A 22,938-nucleotide genomic window follows, 5' to 3' on the forward strand; every position below is an offset into this window, starting at 1 on the left:
TGTTATTACTGAGCTGTGAGAGGAAGTGTTGTGTGAGAATGAGAGATGATACAAGACATGTGGTCGGGATGAAGAGCATGGAGCGCGTGAGCTTACCTTGACGGAAGTAAGTAGCTGCGTTGGTTGGCCTTGAGGTGAACTTGGCGTAGAGTTTGATCACGGTGGGTATTGTATCTAGGAATGAATGGCTTGCTTTGAATAATTTACGTTCCCAAGAGAGATCTTGCAAAGATATGCTGGAATACGGATGTCTATTAATACTGGCGCGACTACGGAGGCTACGGGATCGGCAGGATGGCGGCTGCATTCTCTGACGTAGTGGCGTAGGCCAACGCGCAAGAGGAACACACGGATGGGACCAGTGGGAATGGTCAGGAAGTCAGCACGCAGTGGCTGCATGCGTTAAATTAGCGGCAGTAGGTACTTACAAGTTGGTCGGGGGGAGGAGAAGGCACGAAGGGGCGAGGGCGAGGGGATGCAAAGGTGCGGCGGTTATGGTTTGCCGGCGTGGGTTGGAAACCGGTTTTGTTGGACGCGCGCGATTGGCTCGGAATTCAGCGTTGGTGAAGAAGCGACAGCAACAGCAGTAACAGCAGCAGTGCTCTCGAGATGGTGGTGCAGAAGCTTGTTTCAGCTGATGGCGAGCAAGGAATCGTCGCAATCGTTGTTGATCGGGGGGGTTGAGGGTCAACGTCATGATGTCGTAGTGGGGTGTGCAGAATGCCGGTGGTTTGCTAGTTGAGATGCTGGGAGTAGAGTTTGGACGTTTTTCTCATCACAAATGACCAACCAGGTTGTCGAGATTGGGACCAGGGTGGACAGAGACGGGGTGTGCTGCATGAGTATGTACCTTGTTCTGACCAGAAAGCCTATGTAAGTCTTGTCGTTGGACAAGGAGCACGATGAAAAGAACAAGACATTATCGGCGATGTCTTGCATAAATATATCATGTGTAAATCCTATGGCTTGACATGACATGACGCTAAATAGCGAGGCATTATCGGTGATGTCCTACACGAATGACATGCGTTGAAAAAAAAAAAGAAAAAAAAAGGAAAAAGAAACAAGGTGTTTCCATGCATAGTACGTTGGTTGGGTTGTCATCGCTCCTCAAGAAGCACTTCGGCAACGGCGCCGACGTCATACACTTTGTCGGTGCGGGTGGGTAGGGTGGATTGATGAGGCTCCCAGGCCAGCTGAGCAAGAACAGAGGGGGAGGATGCTGGTGTGTGGTTGATGACAACAAAGAAACCCACTTTGACATGTTCATGGTGAACTTTTGTTTTGGTATATTTTTGGTATACTTTGGGCATATTGTTGTCTTCCAACCATCCCTGTCTCACTCGTCCATCCTTGTTCCCTTCCGAGGGCTCTCCATACAACCAAGTACTTTGAAACGTTGCTGGCCTCTCTCTGGCTGATTCTCAGGCCAAATGATGAGGATTTTTGGTCAATGCCTCGATATCATGTACCCAGACCCTTTCCTAGAGTAAAATTTATAGTTTTGAAAATGGTCAGTTGTACTACTTTTACCACTGTTGGCTCTTGCTCCCTGACTTGACCTCATGAATCGATTTTATCAAAAGGGAGGCTCGATGCTCGGCTGCTGAGAGTTGGGAGACTTTTCTGCCAAGACAACATAAGTAGTAATAACTTATAAGTAATGGCTTTGCTTACTTACTCCATACGCAAAATCATGGTGCTTTGTGTGGATGGTGCGGCCTGGTATGCAAGCAACATGCATAAAATTTGCACACTTTACACACACTTTGTGCGCTGCATTACTGTGCATCTGTGACTCACACAACTAACTGTAAAACCTGCAGCAAGATGACTGGAGTCAGCCAATTACACGGCGGAGATAGCGTCGGTCCCTACCCCTTTGGGCGAATCAGGCTGGCGGACCCAGCTCGACGTCCCAGCGCTACGCGTATCTCGCAACGCAAGAGACGGGGATGCCGAGGGGGCACTTAAAGATGAAGGGTCCTGCTCATCCGATGCGGAGTTTCTTCTCCCTTCTTTCAACACCACCAGTGTCCCTTTCCTCTATCCTTTTCTAGCAACAGCCTGGCCTCGCGCAAGAGGCCAACTATAACCTGAGACAATGGGATCAGCAGCTGCCGCATCAGCCTGCTGCTCCCGCCAGCTCATCCTCCTTTGAAGGGCATATCGGGAACCTTTCTCGGTCTGCCTGGGGGGACGAAGAAGCCGGAGGAGCCTACGGACCGCTATTCCTTCCAGACCAGTTTGCCAACATTGAAGAAGACCCCTCGTGGTGGTCGCCGCCGGACAATGCCTTCCTGGATGCCAGCCCCGAGCTGGCCGCCGACCTTGACTGGACAACGACCATGGACGAGGACCTGCAGCACGCCCTGACCTCGGCCGCCATCACGGCCGCTCTCACCACTCTTGCTGCGCCGGAGCTGCCGGTGTTGGCGCCTGACCCCGCGGCGCCGATGATCCCGCCGACTGCCGACTGGTGCGGCTACGGCGTGTTTGACAGCAACCCGCACCCCACCGCGAGCGGCGGCGGCGTCGGCGGCGTTGGCGGCGCCAGCACGTACCCGACACCCGCGACGACGACGTCGTCGTCGTCGACCTCGGCACCATCGGCCTACCCCGGAACGAGCGGGCGCCGAAGGCACGTCGACCCGGAGCTGCTCCTCAAGCGGCAGCGCAACAAGGTCGCCGCGCAAAAGTACAGGCAGAAGAAGCTCGACCGCATCGCCGAGCTCGAGCTCGAGGTCACCGACGTCAAGCGCGAGCGCGACGAGCTGCGCATCCAGCTGGCGAAGCAGGAGGCCGAGACGGCTGCCCTGAGGGAAATGATGAAATTGGCAAACCCTGGAATGTTGGAAGAATGTTAGCTTTTTACTCTTGTGAATCGTCTTCTCTTGGAGGATTTTTTCTTGGCGGGATGTGTATCTTTCTTTTTTTTTTTCAATATGGAGTTCTTCATTCATTGTATACAATTCACTATTTTTTTTTGCTTGTGCACCTTGATCTTTTCAGACGATGTCGACTCGAACAATTCTTCACAGCTGCGCAGAAATGCATAGCTTTCCGAAGGTGTAATTTTGTTCATCATGGCGATCAACGGTGCAGCACATGCCAAGGGGAAAAAGGAGCATCGTCTTACCTTTCGAAACATGATAAAAATTGAAATATCTCAAAAGTCTGGTTTATTGTCTGCATGATGCTACAATTATCTACACTGAAGCCATCTCTTTTATATTGAACATTTGCTCTCCCGATCGTCACAGTTCCCCTGCTCATTTTTGATGCCGTGATGTGTATTCTGTGCTGTCAAAGATGATTCATCTATGGTATTTTCCTCGTGCAGCTCTGACCCAAATACGAATCACGGACCAAAAGCTGCAGCACTCCTTGAGATCATTCATGGCGACTGAGTAGGCATGATTCATTTTTTTTGTCGACTCTCACCATTGCCCGTTGGGTTATTTTCACCTGTAAGAGGCGCGCAGCGCGTTCCACCTATGGAGACTGGGGTGGGTGACGCAGAATGATTCATTCTTAACAAGCCAATCACCATCCCGCAATGTGGCTGCGCGCATCCCTGCGAATGTCACTCTTTACTACCGCTGTCTAGCATTTCTTTATGCGGGGAGGTTATGACATGTCCGAATTATGCTGTGCATAATTTACCATGGCTCTGTACTCGGCACAAAATTTGCCATGGGCAATCCGTTGTGAGATGAGATCGGCTAGCACAGCTGAATACTTCTGCGCTTGAATACCAATATTGACCATTTTGCAGATAAATACTTACCCGGCCATAGTAGAGTTCTTCTTTTTCGTCATCGTCTGCTGTCTGATGTCCGGCTGCAGCTCTTCTTACAGCTCCGGGGCCATTGAGCTCACCCACCCCAGTTGCGATGCTGTTATAAGTAGAGTGTAATTACAATTTTGGAGTAGAGATAGTTGGGTCGACTTGAGGTTGCCATTTAACAATAAGAACTCGCCAAGCCGCCAGTACATTCGTTATTGTGCAACTAGAGTATGTGAGTAGATGACAGTGGACCAAACCTCATCTTCGAGGTATTCATGCGGCTTGGATGAATGAAAACTAGCCAGCCTGGTGAAGAATACACAAGTTTTTTAATTCTTGCGCTCCTCTTCTTCATCTCCGTCATCACTGATCCCTGAAAATCATGTTGCCATGGCGGGCGAGGTAGATATAAACCCGCTGCCAAATGTCCACATCCATACAATAGCTGGACACGACCGGGACGCCAAAAGAATAAGGCATCCACATCATGGTGCGCTCGTTTGATTACCACCTGTATTTTTCCGGGACATGTCTCATGTCAATGATCTCGGCATTTCGGACGGGCACAAGATCACAACACGGCAAAAATTTTTCGGCGTAGCCCCCGGCAGATCCGGTCGGTGCAACTAGCCTTGAGATGCTACCTACCATCGTGATTAATGGCACGCCTCATCGTCGATGGATCTATCGATATTCAATAGCCCCTAATGCGGATGGTCAGCGATATTAAGACCTTCCAGATCCATCAATGGGAAGAACAATGCCTGGATCCTGTAGCCTTATACTACGGCCCGAGGCGGGCGCTTTCCTGTCGCACTCGTGCGTTCCTGTGGGCGATGCGGGACTTTGCCAGCAGCGATGTGGTCGGGTGGCCTCAACGGCGAGACTAAACGAGATTTGGTGGCTTTGTTTGCGTATTTCTCGCTGGTTTCGCCAATTGCCTTCATGTGATCTGGTATTGTATTATGGATATTTGAACCAGGCTGCGAGCCTCGACGTGCGCACACAGTCAGCGCTTTGGCTCAGCCCGGCCCAGCCTTGTTTGTCTGCAGGTCTCAGCTGCACCCCGGGTCTACGGCCATGCGTTCATGATACCAGTATAACTACCGACGATTATTCCTCCAGTTGTCGAATCCATTGCTTCCTATTTTCCCCGTCAATTCTTGCGCCTGCTAATTCTGCCAACTTAGCTGTACAAGGCCAAGCTATCCATCATGAAGTTTTCTATTTTCCTTGTTGCGGGAGCAATTCCTACGGCTGTTTTGGCCGCTGAGGAAGTGAGTTGCACCGGTATACCGTCGAGTACACAGAACTGACTATCGCAGCATCTCGACGTTCAAACGTGCTTGTGTTCCTCCAAGGCGAGCTCATGTCACTGTGACAACACTGGAAAATCCGTCCAGGTACTGCCTGACCCCGTACCGAAATGCGTCGCCGCTCGCGACCCGAAGGGCGACGGTGATGTACCCTACCCCAACAACTCTTGCGGTCTGGCTCAGCGAGACGCCGACATTGAATGTGTTGTCTCGAGAGGCAGGCTGGTGAAGCCCCTCACCGACAACCGGTGTGGTCTCGCTCAGGAACGAGCCGATATTGAATGCTCTCGACGAGGTACAGAGGGCGCGGTTGACGATCGTGTTGCCGATAGCTACACCGTGGCCCAAAAGCACGCAATACGACGCATGATCCCGCGGCGCTCTGAAGAGATCAACTATTCCTTTGGCCGATGGATTGGTGGTACTAGGGCTGCAGTCGAGGAGAATTGCGGGGTTCATTCGACCGAGCATGAGAGAGCTGATGTCAATTGTTCAGACCGCTGTGGCCATCAAGGAAAAGACTGCATCGCCTCGAGGACCGTCGAGGACCTACCCTCCTCTAGCGATTGGTGTGGTCGTTCCCTGCGGCTTGCGAGAGATTGCCTCGTCTCCAGGAGTCCAGAAGGCGACCTTCCTGGCGATTTGTGCGGCAAACGGGCAGAGCACTGCCGAGTCTCCAGGGGCATAGAGCATAGTTGGTGCAGCAGTGCTCAGAAGCGGGCTGAGCACTGCATTGTTTCGCGAGGCTGGAATGGTTACCCTTGGGAGGTCTGTGACGGCGCTGATGCGAAATGCATTGCCGCCGCCAAGCGCGAGCTGGGCTATGATCTTGAGGTGAGGCGTAACTCTGAGCCTGGCAATGCCTGCGACTATTCCTCGCGTGGGGGCCGTCGTGCTGTCACGCCACCGCACTGCATGTGCCCTGTTGAGGGTGGCGAAGCTGGTGCTGTTGTCAAGAGGTGCCGGTGTGGTGAGGAGTCGAGAGACGTTGCCACCAAGTATCACTGCATGTGCTTGACTGGCGACGGTGACGCGACGGCGCCCTGCGCATGCAACGGTGACGTAGCTTTCCTGGGCGAGGTTCAATACGAGCAATAGGCCTTGATAATTATTCCAAGTTAAAACATTCTGCCCTCTCTCGTTCAAGTGTGATACACGGAGGATTCGTCTTCGGAGATTAATTTTATCCCGCCGGGATCCGCTGATGGATTCGGAGAGCCAATAACCATGCACAATGCTGGCTACTTCCCAATGAGTGAGTGTGCCGCATACGAGGCAAACCACAGCCACCACAGGGCGGCAACTTGATTACTGGTCGCCATACGCCATGATACTTCTTAAAACCTAAACTGGCTTCTCGGGCTTTGATAGTTGTGCGTATCTCTCCGCTGCACCCCGTATAGACCTGGCAACTGTTGAGCTGGAAGTCGGCCACGGCGGTGAGACAGGTGCGGGCGGCTGGGGACATGCTGCATCTCGTAGCTTCATAAATACCGCCACTTATAGCAACATTCGTCTTTTCTTGATTTCGATCCCGTATTCATGATCTAGAACCTGCACGAGCACGCTATATCGAGACTATTCAGCATATATAAAGCGCATGCAGGCCCATATCGACGCAACTGCTCAACACACACCACGACTCTGCCCTCGTTATGCGTCTTTCCACCATCCTCCAGGCGTCTTTTTTCGCCGCCTGTACGCAGGCCACCCTTGTGAGTATCAAGGTGCCTAGGGCTGTTCGCAAAGGCGAGTCCTTCGCTGCGTTCGTCCATGTTCAGAGCGCGATGAGCAGCGGTGAGGTCGCCTACATCTGGGGCCAGCTGCCCAACAATCTCAACAGCCCGGACAACGAAATGGGACAGATCTTGACTGTCACTGATGCGAAAAGTAAGTCGGGATGATGCAAGGGACATAGTATGGCTTAGCGCAGCTTGTATTGACACCAGGTAGGTCTCCAGCTGGGCGAGAACCAGGTCAGGATGCCTGGTTTATACGGGTTCGAGAGAGGCGAGATCACACTTAAAGTGCGAGTGATTACGTACGCAGGCGTAGCGGGCACCCTTGATTATTTCATCTGCCAGGCAAACATAAAGCAAGGCGACAGGGCCAGCAGCGACTTTGTGACTCTGGATTGTAAGCGATAAGTAATGGGTTGACGGCGCGTGCAGGCAGCGAGACGGGTTCAGGCCTTTCGGGGCTGCGGGAGGTTTAAACAACTTTATAAATATATTGATCATCACTGCTAGTGTGATTGCCTCTGGTGATTTGATTTATTTATTACAGATATTCTGGCTTCCTCATCGTTGCCAGCTTCAATAGATTTATTAAGTATCAGTAGTTGCCGGCAAAACCCAAATTTGGCTTTGCCCCACAATAGTGGTCGAGGTCTTGCCCGGCGCGTCGCCAATTTATTAAAGTGCAAGGGAAACGCGCTGGCAACGTGAACACTTTCTCCACATCACCAGGTCCCTGCTGTGTGAATTGCTTCGCTTTCAGAGCTTTCATCTCGTACCCAAGCTTTATTCCTCGCATTGCGCAATTTTACCTTGTAGACTGCGGCGTGAAGGACCTTGGAACACCACGTCTGCCTGAGTCAAGGAGAATTTCGCTCAAGATGACGGCCATGTGAGTCTGCGCAAATCTTTTGCTCTCTGCTAGTATTGCGCCGTCGCTTCGTGGACGGCCTCACCCCTGATGCCGGCGCAACTGGCAACATTCTGCCGTCTCCATCCAAATGCTAACACTTAACCCACCGACAGTGAAAGCTTCGACAGCATCTATCTCGACCTCTCCAAGGAGAGCGGTCGATGCCGATTCGCAGAGACTGGTTTTGGTTGGAAGCCAAACGGCGGTGGCGACACCTTTACGCTCGATCATAACAACATTAGCAGCGCGCAATGGAGCAAGGTCGCAAAGGGCTACGAAATTCGTATTCTCCAACGCAATTCGGGCATCATCCAGCTCGACGGCTTCCAGCAGGAGGACTATGACCGCCTTGGCAAAATCTTCAAGAACTGGTACAGCACCGTTCTCGAGAACAAGGAGCACGCCCTGCGTGGATGGAACTGGGGCAAGGCCGAGTTTTCAAAGGCCGAAATCATCTTCAACGTGCAGAATCGCCCCGCGTTTGAGCTTCCTTACGCCGAAATCGGCAACACCAACCTGGCTGGTCGCAACGAAGTCGCCGTGGAGATGTCACTGCCTCAGGATGGCAACGACACTGCGACGGCCAACGGAAAGGGCAAAAAGGCCGCCGCCGGCAGAGACCAACTAGTTGAGATGCGCTTCTACGTCCCCGGCACCACCACCAAGAAGGAAGCCGATGGCGAGGACGGCGAGGGCAGCGACCAGGAGCAGGAGGCGGAGAAGAACGCTGCCACACTCTTCTACGAAACATTGATGGACAAGGCAGAAATCGGCGAGATGGCTGGTGATACCATCGCCACCTTTCTGGATGTTCTGCATCTTACTCCCAGGTACGTGGTGATGCTTCCCTTGCCAAAGAATGATCCTGTGCTGACCAACTACAAACAGAGGACGTTTCGATATCGACATGTACGAAGCGTCGTTTCGACTCCGTGGTAAGACGTACGATTACAAGATCCAATATGATGCCATCAAGAAGTTCATGGTTCTCCCCAAGCCCGACGAGATGCACTGTATGCTCTGTATTGGCCTCGACCCGCCTCTGCGTCAAGGTCAAACAAGATACCCGTTTGTGGTCATGCAGTTCAAAAAGGATGAGGAAGTCACCATCGATCTCAATCTCGACGAGGCCACTCTAGAAAGCAAGTACAAGGACAAGCTCGACGCCCACTACGAGGAGCCTCTGCACCACGTCGTGGCTAAGATTTTCCGTGGTCTTGCAAACAAGAAGATTTCATCACCCGCCAAGGATTTCATCACGTATGTAGCCTCAGCCCCTTGCCGCTGTACATGCTAACCCCTCCACAGTCACCGCAGCCAGTACGGCATCAAGTGCTCCATCAAGGCGAGCGAGGGATTCCTGTACTGCCTGGAGAAAGCTTTCATGTTCGTGCCCAAGCCGGCCACGTACATTGCCTACGAGCAGACGCAGTCCATTACCTTTTCGCGCGTGGGTGGCGCCGTCTCTACGCTGTCGACGTTTGATATCACCGTCGCCATGAAGGGCGGTGCGGGCTCATCGCAGTTTAGCAACATTAACCGTGAAGATCTAAAGGCGCTCGAGACATTTTTCAAGCTCAAGGGCCTGCGCGTCAAGAATGAGATTGACGAGGACGCCAACCTGCTCGCCGCCGCTCTGCGCGAGCAGGACATGGACGACTCTGACGATGAGGTGGTCAAGGGTGCCGGCGCCGATCGCGGCTCCGCGGATGAAGACGAGGAGAGTGTGGATGAAGATTTCCACGCCGATACCGAGAGCGACATTAGCGACCCTGAGGCGAGCGACGAGAGCGAGGCTGGTTCGGGCAGCGATGCTGGTGGTGGCGAGAGCGACGTAGATGACGAGGACATGGATGACGAGGAGGAAGAAGAAGAAGAAGAGCGGCCCAAGAAGAAGAAGAAGACGAGCTAGGTGCTGTCCACTTGCTCTGACGAGTTTTTGACCAAGCCTGCCGCCCCGAGGGGCTGGCAGAGCAGAAGCAGTTGCATTGGAATTCGGGGAAGGGAATACTGAAAGCGAAGAAAGTGGCGTTCCGGGAAAAGGGTCCTTTTTGGTCTTACCTTTGTGTGTTTCATGGTGGCTTCGAGAATCAATAGAGGGCATCAAATTTTGATAATTTCATCATTGCAGTAGCAATTCATTATTACATCAATACTCTGGTTTTTCTCCTTGCCTTTGCGTTCAATCTCAAAGTGGAAGACATGACAGAACTCGGCGAAATGGAGTCGGGTGCACATGAACAAGAATTGCAAATGAGTACTGTAGTATCATTTTCGTACAGAACGCTTTTGAAGAAAAAAAGCTCTGCCAAGGTAGTATATACTCGATCAATATCCCGGTCCTTTCCGTACTGTTCCTGCTTCCCGTGCCTATATATAGAAAAAAAAAGAATCTCCATGATGATAATGTGCGCCTCTGTAACGACCGTGATGATGCATAACGTTGACAAAAAAAAGAAGAGGCGAGCTGTTCTGCAATCAATACAGAATACAAAGCCGCGTGTGGTGCAAGAGATGCCGCAAATATCTAACTGCTTTTTGACCCGATTCCCAATCTAGTAAAACAGATAAAACAAATAAAAGAAAAAAAGACATGCTAGAAACGCCGACACACAGATAATTGAAAAAAAAAAAAAAAACGAAAAGGTTGCGAGAAGCTGCGGTAGCGAGTGAGAAGCGCTGCTGTCAAGGTTGCAATGTTGTTTTGCTGGGGTCAGCCCGCGAGGGCTTGTGGAAATGCAAATATAGAATGTATAACAAAATTTTTTGATGAAACAAGTCGCCTTTAGATCTTGTCGCCGTGCGTCTTGATGCTGCTGCGCGGGAACAAGGCGTACTGGCCAACAGGAGGCGCCTGGCTCAGGCTCGAGGTTCGGGCGCGTGTGCGGCGCGGCTTGGCCAGCTGCTGGGCGTCCATGGGAGCCACGCTTTTGCGGACGACCGACTCGCTTGCGTGGCTCTTGTGCATCGCTCGGCGAGGCGGCGACGGGAGCACCATGGCAAGATCGGGCACAACGTCGTCGGACGCGGGCGGCGTCGTCTCATCGCTGTCCGCGGGCTCCTCGGCCTCGCTGGTGGCGGCCAGGGCCGGGAGCGGCTCGATCTCGTCGACCCAGGACATGCCGAGCTTGTTGAGCGACGAGGTGCTCGCGGTGTGGCGCGTAAGGGCCGTCCAGCTCGAGTTGGTCGACGTGTGGCGCTCGCCAACCGAGTCTGTGCTCACGCTCGAGTTGCTCTCGGTGGTGGCGGTGCTGGAGCGCTGCAGCGACGACGACTTGAGGCCGCGGACCACGTAGTTGTCCGCCCCCAGCGACTCGCGCTGGTAGTCCTGCGGGACGAGGAGGGAGGGGGAGAACTGGTGTTCCTGGGCGTCATGCAGGTGCGTTGGCACGGTGAGCTCGGTGCACTTGTTGCGGAACTGCGCGTCGACGGGATGGCTCACGTATTGCGTGATGGGCGTGACAGCTTCGTGACCTAGCACAGCCGAAGTTTGACTAGCAGGGCTTAGCTCCGGCACCTCAATACCAGACGCGGAGGGCATACCAGGAGACCATCTGCTTGGTGAATTGTGCAGCTCGTCACCCGGGCCAGAGTGGCTCTGGGAGGCTGCGCACATCCTGGCGCCAGGAGCGACGTCTATGGAAGGGCGCTCCCACTGGTAGTCGCAGTCAGCTTCGACCTCGTGGTCGTAGCAGTAGTCAATGTCGTCCTCCCAGCTCGCGCGGCCTAGTGTGGGACTGTGGCCGACGGACTCCTCCAACTCCATCTTCATCTGTTCAGACCACGCGCTGGTCCCGACGCACTGCCCACTCGCCAGTCCCGTATCTTGATCCTCAGCGAGCTTCTTGAGCATGGGCACCGATTTACTTCCACGAAGCGACGCGTTGGTGCTGGTGCGATTGGTGTGTGTATGGGAGGACCAGCTCGTATGGCCGTCATCCTCCATGAGATCAGGAAGTGGCGCCTCAAAGCTGGCAATTGTAGGGCTAGCTAGAGGCCATGATGGTTCCGGCGTGGCAGTTCGCGGACGACCGAGCAATCCCTCCTGAGAGAATGCTGAGAGGTCAACAGGTTGCGTGAATGCTTGTCCGGGTGCCGTCGGCAGCGACTCAACGGGGCTCGATGGTGTGAATGGCCGCGGGCGTTGGAAGCCTCCAGCAACGGGACGCTCCGCGAAGTAGCTAGTTCTTGATTCAATCGGAGCGGGATAGAGCCTTTGACGACTGGAGACTCGAGGCGGCACAGATGGAGACGTAGCTTCGGACGCGAATGAAGGGGGCGATCTGGGAGGCCGTTGCGGTGGCTGTCGGTTGGCTGGGGCGGATGTTGGTGCAACCGGTACGGAGAGATCCGCCGTCTTTCCAGATTTTATGAAGCGGCGCATGTTCTGAAAGCTACCAGTGTGACGGGCGATCAGTCCGGGCCTGGGAGGAGGGATATCGGCAGCATTTCCGTGCTCTGCAACGGTTTCTGCCAACACGTTGGTGTAGGTATGTTGAGAGGCACCTGTTGCGGCCCGGGGCCTGCCTTTGAATTGAGGGGGATCTGATTGGTCGTCTCCGTGAGTCATGGTATCCTCCACATTATCACGGTTGGTGTGAGTGACATGTTGGAAGTTGAAGGGGTCCGAAATTTGAAAGCGTCTCTGAAGAGAGGCGGGCTCGTCACGAGAAGGCTTTCTCCTTGCGAAGAGTTTGGGAAGGACCGAGTCCTTCATGGCGCCGGCTGTATCGAAGGGAACATCTGCTGAGTATAGAGAGCTGCCAGATGAGGTGCTTTCCTGTTTGGATCTGCCACGACGGTGAAAAAGATTTTTGGAAAACTGGTGGAGTGCTTCCGAAGCCTCTCTGGACACACTGTTGCTCTCGACCGAGTTGAAAGATGAGCGTCGGACCAACTCGATGTTGTCCAATGCCTGGTCGAGGTCGCCCGTAAAGGAGGTAACGGACGAGGAAGAAGAGACGGCCTTGCTATGGCCCTGGCCACGACGTAGGCTTGTAGCCAACCTCATCTCTGTGTTTAAGCGACGAAAGCTCTCGGGAGAAGGAGGAGCCTCGACAGCTGGCTGGTAATGTTCGGCGAGGCCCATGGAAGTACCTGTAGTGTCAGAGGTCCTGCCGTGCTGGGAGGCACAAGTTTTATCAACATTTTTCGCCGGCCTGTCCCTGAGCAGCACGGTTGGCACACTGGAGAGCCCAGAGTAGTACGATGGGGAGCCATTGGCCCACATTGTCACTCAGTGGAGGATGGAGAGGATAATCCTTGGCCCTTGTAAGTTGCTTGCAAGGTCCGTCGGTGCGGGTCAGGTTAAGACGGAGCTATTCGTAATAAGGCACCACGAGGGTTGCGTGTGAAATCTCACGTGGAGAAGGCTGAGCCCAGTCACGATGAACAGAAATTGAGCAAAGGCGGGAAAGGAAGGGAATATCTGTCGCTCGTCTTTGTTGGGAGAGGCTAGATAATATAATTTTGCAAGTATCAGTAGACTAAAATCCCGGGGAGGGGAAGCAAGATTGGCGCAATTTGCAGGCTGAGGGTAGAACCATGAAGAGCAAACCCGCGCGGCCGGCTTGATGGAGACGGGGGTGTGTGTATGTACGTGAAGGAGGGGTTTGGGGAGTAAAGAAAGGACAATCCAGCATCCTGGAAATATCACGCACAGCGATTGGACGACGGTCGAATTCGGGTGCACTGGTAAGTTGCAGAGAAGCTGGACGCCATGCAGCGCGCCGTGTCCGCTCGACAATACTGAGTAGAAGAAGCCGTTGCTCTGCAGCATCTCGAGACTCTGTGCCCAGGCCTTAGCGCATAGTTTGCTAGATAATAAGCCCGCCTGCGACCTGATGATTTCTGAAGACCGCTAATGACAGGTTCGCAGGAGCGCAGGTCTCTCTTTTAGCCGCGCCAGATCGAGCCGGTAGAGTCATGGTGCGCTTCAGGTTCCTTTGTTTGGCCAAGCGGTGACCCGACCTGGACCACGGCTTTTGTTTTCTGGCGTCATGAGCTGTGGACGTGGGCATCGCGAGTGAGACACGCAGGCCATTGTCCCACCACACTCACCTTTTTTCCCCCAAGAGGTGGCGTTGGAACTGAATGGGCCACGGCACCTTGACAATTGGCTGTACGCCAGAGCAAAAAAGCTTGCAGTCAACTAGGGTTCGCTAACAAGCTAGGCAGTAACCCGTACGGAGAAGAGCACCAGCACCAGCACCAGCACCAGAGAACTCTGGATATGTGGTGGGGATCCAGCCAAGTGCGTCATGGGGGCTTGCATGCGAGGTGATGGGGGTGAGAGCCCAAAGGAAGGGAAGCCACAAGAGCTCACCCCTGGGCTAGCCAGGAACTAAGCCTCCATCATTGGCCGTTGTCGCGTGGTGGCGGGCCATTTGCATCCAAGGTGGTGAGGTGCGAGAGAAAACACAGGAGCAGGCAGCCGAGTTGCTGGTAGCACCGCACCGCACAGTGCGGAACAATAGCATGTGCCTGGTGGATTTATCAAATACCCGACCCTCCCAGGCCCAATCTCGAGTATGGAGTAGCCCTGGCAAGTCGATTCCTGGTCTACATATCCCACCTCTCGGGACCGCGCGTCGTACCATCCGTTGGATCTAGATGTCTCTCCTGAGACTGCATAAAGACAATTGCCGAACCTTGGTCGAGCCGCACCGCATTGTGCCATTGAGTGGTGCTTCAAAGACGAGCCCATAGTTAAACCAGCATCTAGAGTTGAGCAGTGCATTCTTCAGGGCTCGCGCTAACGAGCTCGTGTGCTGCGAGGAAGAAGACCTCCCCCTTCTCGATACCCACCGGCTTACGCCTGCTTGGGACTAGAGAGGGTTCCGCCAGCCCACTCGAGGCCAGCTTCTATTTGAGGCTTAAGGGCCGGCTGTGTGAAACGGGCACAGTAGGGCCCCGTCTGGTAGTAGTTCTGGCGATCGCCGACAGCTTTAAAAGAAAAAAAACAACAGCAAGCTCAGGGGGCGGGCGCGGCCATACGTACTTGGGAGACGCGGGACAGAGCAAGAAGCTGCTGGAGCGGCCACTACCCGGCTCGGCCAACTGAGGAGACGGTGGATAATGGAGACGGGGAGTCCGAATTATACTTTTTGTGAATAGCACAACTGTCAAGCGTCCTTTATGCGGGCTCGCGTGTTTGCTGCCATGCTTGCTTGCTACTGGTAAGAGGTCGTCGCAGACCGGGGCGTGGGCCAGTGTCGGTGTTCCCCTCGCCGCTGCCCTCAAACGACTGTACATACCTCACAGAAGAGGCTCACTACTTGTTGACTTGGGACAGACACAGCCTGCTGTGTACCGTCACTTGAAAATGCCGTAATGCATCGTTATCCTGGGGAAAGGGGAACTATCGGAGAGGTCATGTATTGCCCACACAGTTGGAAGCTCGACGCGCAAGTAGTTGGTCGGAAGCTCAGCGCAGAGCAGGCGAGCCGTCGCAGCTCCTGTCAGCCTGCTACATACAGGGTTCCCGCATGTGTTGACTCTTTACAGCCCGATGCAACACACCATCCGGCCGGCATGCCGTCTCGCACCATCAACAACGTCCCGTGGTTTCGGTATCGCGCAGGGTTTACATTGCCCTGGGTCTCCCGACAGACTGACGAGTGAGCCCCGGATGGCAGAGCCTAGGAAGCAGTAAGCATGAAGAAAGCTTGCCAGTCCTCAGTGCCTTTCGAGGCTTGGCCCCCTTGCAAGCGCTGACCGTCCAATGCTAACTGGTAGTTAGTGGGATGGCGTGCATAGAACCCGTGGCATCCATGGCGTGCCAAAGGTTTATCATGCATGTGCATTCTCTAGTTATAGGTCCTAAAGTGGTGCGGAAAGTCTGCAGTGGAGAGTGAAGACATAAATTCGCGCGTAGTGTATAAGCTAACGCGTACCGCATGTTGCCATGTTTGTTATACTCATTCGCTCGACGGCGCACACTGGGTCCTGGCAAAGATCATCATACTTTTCTGTGCTTCGTATGGTGCTATGCATGGATGATGCATTGCCTGTCGTTATGCGGATCTTCAATACGTAGTGCGATAGGCCAGTCCCGGGTTGAGCAGCTCTCGCCTCGCGAGCTTTGAATCGTGCCCGCAAGATACCGGCTGACGACCTTAGCAACTACTTTCTGTTTCCGTAGCATCGGGATTACGGTCTCAAACGTATGTTCGCTATCAAGATCGTCTACTCGGTGTGAAATGCGGTGCATCCATTGCGGTAGCTGACAGCCAATGCGTCTGACGCGAGAATAAGACCTCGGAAAATAGATCTTGTAATTCCAGCACTAATGCGCCATCAATTATCCCCTCAAGCAATGACATGGGATATTCCCATCGTGATGAGGCATGGCTGTCTGCCTCATCGCCAGTTCTCAGCCGCTGCGGAGCGCCATGCGAACGGATCTCGTAGCATTGCCCTCTTTATGCCATCGCATCAACGGCCCCCATTCGAATACCATCATTTTTACTTTCGCTACGCTTTCCAGTCCATGCGCCGTCACCAGAAAAGGGAAGGGGGACAAAATTCTGATACAGCCGGGCAACGACAGATGGGCACACGTTCCTTGCTAGCGCCGTGGCGGAACCGGTTGGCTCCCAGCGCATTATTCAGGACACACCGGACGATAACTTGTCGTTTTGATCAGTAGTGATCGACGTAGAGAAGCATAATGGGGAGAGCAGTTGGCCATGTAGCTGTTGAACCATGTCCGTTCCTCTTGAAATATTCCAAGTAAGCTAGCGAACGAATTGCGTAATGCGAGGAAGCTTACAAGAGTCCAAGAGACGGCCTCACTGAAAGGCTACACTGGGACCCCAGTAGTAAAGTGTTAATATATGCATGCCGCCGAATCTAGAAGCACCCGGAGAAGATTCCTTCCGCTTACACTACGCAACGACTAGGCATCGACGGTCGTTGCTACTTTTGGCCTTGAAGCTGCTATTCTTTGTCGCCTTGTTGTATAGAACAGAGAAGCTGGCTTTCGCTCTGGTGAGCTTGCATTGTCTTTTGGCTTTGTTGGGCCCCTGGCCAACTAACCCCCCAACTTCTGAAACACACTTGATCAGGCAGTTGCGCATCTTGGCCAGCACGGGCCAAGCCCTGCACAGACAATGGGCTTTTATTTAGGTGTAGAGCGGGTTGTCACCTCGGTTAGACTTGAGTGCAAACGTTTGGTCAAGGCATCGGGTTCTATTTTAAAGTTTCGGCACCGTCGTCTGGTGATGTCTCGCCATCAAACTTGCAACTTCCCGTCCTCTAGGGGCGAGGCCAGGATTGCGGCGCGGCCCATGGGTAATGCTGAAACGCAAGCTTTGCAATTCTTGAGCAAGCGAGCTTGTGGCCGAGGCTGGCTGCAAGGCGGCTTCGCTGAGTTTCTGTTTCTTTGGGACAGGCAGGACCGGCGGCCGGTTCGGAACATCAGCGACCGAATAGCCAAGGGGTCGCGGCCTGTCTTCCCCTGCACGGATCAGCATTACACTCTTCTCTTTCAAGAAGCTGTCGCGTCTTCAATGTCCACCGTTGAGCGATTTGCCCGAAATAGTACATGCTAAGTAGTGGTGCTGTATGGGAAGGCGCTCGCCGTCTTTTTCCTCGAGGGGTAACATGAAGAGCATTAATGCAGGACTGGTTGCTCTGCATTTCCCCCAACATGGAGATGAAGAGGCTTATTGGACATGGATGGCAATGGTGTGGTAGCCACACACTTGTAGTCAGGGGTAGATGAATCCGTCCCCAAAGTGTGTGTTGTACCAGCGAGCGCCCTGCATGCATCCAGCCTCGGCTGGGGATGTTCTACTCGGTACGGAGTACTCATGAGGTACGATGCCTGTGATGCACCTCAAGGAAGGTCAAGCCTGGGGGGGGGAGGAGGCGCATTGGTTTTTTTCTCTTCGTGGCTTGATTGGGACGCATGAGAAGCAACACGAAGCCACGCATGACTGAAAAGGGCAGTCCAGGAAGCCATTCTGCATGTAGTATCAGCATGGTTTCCTACTCCGCCTTTGCAGCGGCTGCAAGGTTGCATTTCGGTGGTTTTTGCACGGTTCTCAGTACCCGCAGCAGGCGCGCGATCGTTGGACATGACAACTTTCCTCTGTTTGTGTAAACGGCAGCGCCACAGGGACCTTTTGCACAAAGGTAAATTGCATTATTCATGCTGTTCAGCAAGCCACAGTACTCGTCAGCCGCGACTGCGCCAGGTCGAAACGAGCATACGAGTGTGACAGGGCATAGCTCTATTTTGACGCGGAATCATTGGCGAATTCCGTGTTATCATAACTTATAGCTGTGATCATGTCTTACTCAGTACTACTTACCCAACGTGGCTGGGCAAATGACGGCTGGTCAATGACATGACTACTGAGCCTGGTCATAAGTTAGTCGATAACCCCTTCTGTCATCGGGGGCCGTCCGCTCTGAGCGGAGCCGACTGTTAATGCCCCCGTCGCACATGCTGGGTCCTCTTGGGGCTTGGCCGGGACCTTGCTCATGGAACCTTCCACGACCAGTGGACCCTCGAGTTGGGAGTCAGAGTAGTTCTTTTTGCCAAAGCCACGTCCGGGCCATGGCCCCCGAAGAAACGGCCACATCCTGTGTGTTGCGGACGGCAGGCTTGCTGCAAGACACAGGGGCGTAGCTCCAAGACAGGAATAGCTCGATTGCGCGGGCTGCCAAGTTAGCACCAGTGGGAACCTTTGCAAGGTGGTCCTGGCAAGCAAGGATGGGGAGAGCTATTGTGGATGCCACCAAGGAGGGGAGAAGGGCCCTTTTGCTCGACATTGATACTGAGTACTTAGTATGCTGCTGTGCGAGTCGGCTCTGCTTGTGGTGTGGCAGCGACAGCCTGGAACAGGGAACCCCCAGTTTCGAGGCGCCAGTACTTACACCTTTACGCGTTTGGTGGCGTGGTTGCAACGGTAAATGGTTAGATGATGAATTGTCGATCTTGCAGACGGCTTCCGTCCTTGAGGGAGGGCTACCCTTGATTGTGTCACTGCCCGATAAGTAGGCAATTTCACTTGCTCGCTTCGCTTCTGGACAAAGCCTTCGAGCCCCGAGAGCAATATATACCCACGGCCCAGAAACTTGCAACAATATCGCTACATGTGCACCACACACAAATCTAGAGCCCTATGTACCATGGCCCTTTTGTGCATGGAGACAATGGGGCCGCTCCTTGCGTCGCGTCCCGACGCTGTGGTTGCCCTTCAGCTGCTGCTTCGTATGAAACTCATATGTACCGCCAGTACTCCGTATGTGCTTCCATATTGCTTTTGTTTTTTGTTATTATTGTATGCGCGCAGCCCCAATATAGAGGCAGGCAAAAGCGAGGTTGGTTCCACCGCGCATGCTTTCATTGGGGCTCTGGATGGAACATGGCATGGCGCAATGGCAAAGGAGGCCATGAGAAAATAAGGCTCCCGGGTATTCGGGCGCCGACGCGTAAACTTGCAGGCGTTCGAATGGTCGCGGGCCTCGCGAAGAGAACTTGACAGCTTCTTTCGTATCCATCCTTTTATTCTGTTATTTAGCGGCGTTCTTTTGGAGAGGGCGTGGAGGTGGTAAAGGCGGGTGTGCAGCGACGAAAATATCACCTTGGGGCGACGGGCGCACTCGATTTATTGAAAATGTTTGTCACCTGTTTTTCCATGTAGCTGCTCCAGTCAAAGAGCAATCTGCCATTGAAGCCGTCACTCAAGTCATTACATGGTCGTTAATCGATATTGTCCATTATGCGTCGTGGTTACTGTAAAATGTCCCAGTGTTTCAATGTTAACAGGCAACATGGATTGACCTAGTAATTCATGCCTTAGCTTGCCTGCACGACCGGCGATTTTGGCACATCGCCATGGGTAAGGAGTTGCCGGCACTTGGCTTCCGCCCGCTTTGACTGTTGACAGCCATGGGCTTTGCGGGCTAGAAGACAACTTCTACTTACCGCCGACCGAGTTATATCTTTCCGTCCTGTGCCAGCCTTAGCGCTATCGGTCTTGCGAGTCAGGGAGAACAGGGAAGTGCCGACTTCTTCTGACGGGGCCTCTCATAATACTAACTACTTAATATCCTTACTATTGTAACATGAAGAAAAACACATGAGAGGGGAAAACATGTAAATAGATTTAGCTCGGCCAAGTGGCTACAATCTGTGCCTGACTTGACACATATGCATGAGTGACACAAGCTAGCAACACTGGGTTGAATACAAAAAAATAACAACAAACATATAAAACAGAAAAGACCGGTCTAAGTTGATTGCAGTTGTCCAGAAGCGAGGTTTCAGTCCGCCTTCCGTTGTAACGCCGTCGCCTAATGAAGTAAAAACAGGCTCAAAGATTATATAGTAATAAATGCTGGTCGAGACAGAGGGCAAAATGCGAAAAGGAATGAGAATTTGGGCGGAATAAGTAGACGCAGAGTTTTTGAATCCATGATTCATCCTGATTGCGGCATTAAAAGTGATATCACATCATACACTGGGCTCGCCATTGTCATCGCTGTTCTGACCACTTTCGATGTCACTATTTTTGGCCTTCTTCTTGGATCGGAAAAAGTTGCCAACCGTTTCGCTGAAGCTCCTAGCGCGCTGTCGGCTAGCTACCGTTGCAGCCTCGGTTTCTTGCTCTGAGGCTGTGAGGGCTCTCAGCAAATCATTCTCTGGTGGTGGGATAGCAAAGGTCTGTTGTGTATCGTGCTCGTTTCCACCTTGGTCTTCTTCGTCGGAGTCGATGAAGAGACTAGCGCGGATACTTGATCGTATACGTCGCAACGATGACTGGTTGTTGGTGTTTTCTCGCAGAGCATCCTTGACAACCGTCGTGACAGTGGAATATAGTGGCGAAGGGGAGTAAAATGTACGGTCTCGGTCACGAGTTGTCGATTTTGGAGTTGTTGTATTGGCCCGTGGCGTAACAGGCCTCTCGGTACCCGATGGTACGAGTTGAGGTTCTCGCTGTGCTGGCGGTGTCGGTGGTACATCTGTAATGGCTGGCACCGGGGCCGATGCGACGGAATTGGCAGATATGGTTCGCACAACACGCGGCAAAGATTCGATATTCTGCTCGCCGGGCGTATCTAAGTCCCGTGAATTTGGACTGCCCCCCAGCATCTTGGGGCGAGCGTTGGCAGAATCATCTGGTGCGTCCCGGTAAGGGATTTTGAACGGCTCCGCGAAACTCACACGGGACACCTTACTAGAGCGACGAGATGATAGCTCTTGCCTCAGATCATCATCTGATGCTGCAGCTGGGTTACCTTCCTGGTCAATTAACCCGATAGTCTCGTCGATACCGTCGGCATCGTCCAGAAAGTCCTCGTCCTCGTCCTTACGCTGGCGCCCACTCGTTATCAAGAATACACCAAAGAAGGTAAGCAAGCATCCGCCAATGAACTTGGCGGCTCGCTCGGGAGTCGTCTTCTCAAAATCACGGTAGAGGACTGCACTGCCGATGATGACGCAGAGGGTGAACATGACGAATTGAATTGGAATAACTTGAGTCGAATCGAAACGTTGGAGAGCCTTGTTCACGTAACGGATCTGCATGACAGCCGTCCCGAGAAGAATGAAAAGTAAAAGATAGGTCAGAGGAGCAGTGAATGCTCGCCAAAGGGTAGATGACAGCATAGATGATACACCCTTCGTGGCCAGGGCTGTGTAACCACCTATAGACGCATTAGTAAATTGGGTTCTAGGAGTAAAAGTAGCGGCGTTTAGTTACCGAAAAGGCCAACGAGCCCCAAGTCAATCAGACTTGTGCGTCGGCCGTATCTGCCGCTAGCCCACATGAGAATACCGATTAAGGATATCGTGACCCCGAAGTAGATCTCAAATTCCATGGTAGTGATAGCGTCCAGGATATCACCGGGCTTGAGCTTAGTCTCCTCTGTTTTGGCGCTCAAAACAACAGTGACAACACCCGCGACTGCAATGACGACGCCCCAAAAGTCACGCTGGCGGAACTTTTCGTGGAACATGACCGGCGCAATGATGCAGTTGGACACCAGGGCGACGACACCGAGCGGCGAGACAATGGATGCTGGCGCGAAACCGTATGCTAGAAAGTTGCCCATCTCGCCTAGCGTAATCAGAATTTGACCGAGCCACCAGTATGGGGACTTGAGATAGTTGGATGAGGTCTTGCTTGCGGCGGTTAGGTCTTCGGGCACGGTGGTGGCATCAGACTGGAAGGATGCCGACAGAAGATCGTTTTCCACGTCGTGATAGCCATTCGCGCCCGCGCCCGCGCCCGCACCCGCACTTGCCGCTCGGTTTTCATTGCTGTTGATGTGCCCGTTGCCCGTACCGGCGATGGCGCCGTACGATCCCGGCGCGTTGCTGCTCTGGGCTCGCTTGAGGACGGCGCGAGCACGTTGCTTGACGCGAGCACGTTCTCTGTTGAGCCTGGTGTGCGCATACCGCTGGACATTGAGTGCCAGGGCAATGAGGATGTTGCCGATAATCGCGGTGACGATGCCAATGAGCGAGGACCAATTGCGTAGCGTATCTTGGTCATCGCCGGAGTTGTCGCCATTATCGCCGGCCCCCGGTATCGCCGTGGTCGAGGGTATGGCAGCGTGGCTTGTCGTGCTGGATATAATGCTGGTGGTCGCTGTGATCGTCGCCGTGGCCGTGGACAGGATAAGCGCTTCAAAGGCCATGGTGTATCTCGATTGCCGCTCGGCCGGCCGTGCCGCGGAATGCGAAAGGCGGGAGGGTGATTGAGTGTGCCTGGATGTCTCGCGCTTCAGCTGCAGGGAACTCTGCGGGTTATCATCCGGAGCCGAGGGCGTCAGAATCAATCAAGGAGAAGCTCAAGTTCTGGCGATTGCGCAGAGCATCGCGGCACAGCTAGAGAGTTGGTGGGAAGCAAAGCGGCATGGTCTACTGGATGTAAAATGACAAAAACGACATCGCTAAATTAGCTTGATACTGGAGCGTCATACTGTGGCACTCACACCAATTTACCTTGGCCTCAAAGGCGGGACTCGCGCCACCGTTAACAGAAGAGTGTGGCTTGTGGGCGAGACGCTGCTAGTGACTACTTGCGGGTATAGCTTCCGCCATGACACTGGACGTTTGAGCGCTACGAAGGTACTTCCCTACTTTAGTACAGTACGTAGGTAGGCACCTACTTCCTAGTGCCACCCTACCCTAAGTACTTAGGTACCTACTCAGGCACTATC

General features: G+C 53.4%; 5 protein-coding genes across 5 annotated transcripts; 3 read left to right on the top strand and 2 right to left on the bottom strand.

Moving 5' to 3' along the window:
* Positions 1–1,830: 1,830 nt before the first annotated feature.
* On the top strand, positions 1,831–2,867 carry V2A60_007012 (bZIP transcription factor; the record flags this gene model as incomplete). Its single annotated transcript, XM_083258301.1, has 2 exons — positions 1,831–1,839; positions 2,061–2,867. 2 exons carry the CDS (start codon positions 1,831–1,833, stop codon positions 2,865–2,867), a joined length of 816 nt encoding a protein of 271 aa, XP_083114427.1.
* Positions 2,868–5,004: 2,137 nt separating this feature from the next.
* On the top strand, positions 5,005–6,204 carry V2A60_007013 (uncharacterized protein; the record flags this gene model as incomplete). The annotated part of the gene is made up of 2 exons (XM_083258302.1): positions 5,005–5,067; positions 5,116–6,204. 2 exons carry the CDS (start codon positions 5,005–5,007, stop codon positions 6,202–6,204), a joined length of 1,152 nt encoding a protein of 383 aa, XP_083114428.1.
* A 557-nt stretch (positions 6,205–6,761) lies between these two features.
* Positions 6,762–9,667, top strand: V2A60_007014 (uncharacterized protein; the record flags this gene model as incomplete). The annotated part of the gene is made up of 5 exons (XM_083258303.1): positions 6,762–6,996; positions 7,060–7,147; positions 7,869–8,585; positions 8,644–9,015; positions 9,064–9,667. 5 exons carry the CDS (start codon positions 6,762–6,764, stop codon positions 9,665–9,667), a joined length of 2,016 nt encoding a protein of 671 aa, XP_083114429.1.
* Positions 9,668–10,540: 873 nt separating this feature from the next.
* V2A60_007015 (uncharacterized protein) lies at positions 10,541–12,985 on the bottom strand (the record flags this gene model as incomplete). The annotated part of the gene is made up of 1 exon (XM_083258304.1): positions 10,541–12,985. The coding sequence occupies one exon, from the start codon at positions 12,983–12,985 to the stop codon at positions 10,541–10,543; it is 2,445 nt and encodes an 814-aa protein (XP_083114430.1).
* Positions 12,986–20,224: 7,239 nt separating this feature from the next.
* V2A60_007016 (magnesium transporter NIPA-domain-containing protein) lies at positions 20,225–22,413 on the bottom strand (the record flags this gene model as incomplete). Its single annotated transcript, XM_083258305.1, has 2 exons — positions 20,225–21,417; positions 21,474–22,413. 2 exons carry the CDS (start codon positions 22,411–22,413, stop codon positions 20,225–20,227), a joined length of 2,133 nt encoding a protein of 710 aa, XP_083114431.1.
* Between the last annotated feature and the right edge of the window lie 525 nt (positions 22,414–22,938).

The sequence above is a fragment of the Cordyceps javanica genome, chromosome 4 (assembly GCF_051103115.1).
Source record: "Cordyceps javanica chromosome 4, complete sequence".
Taxonomy (NCBI): Eukaryota; Fungi; Ascomycota; class Sordariomycetes; order Hypocreales; family Cordycipitaceae; genus Cordyceps; species Cordyceps javanica.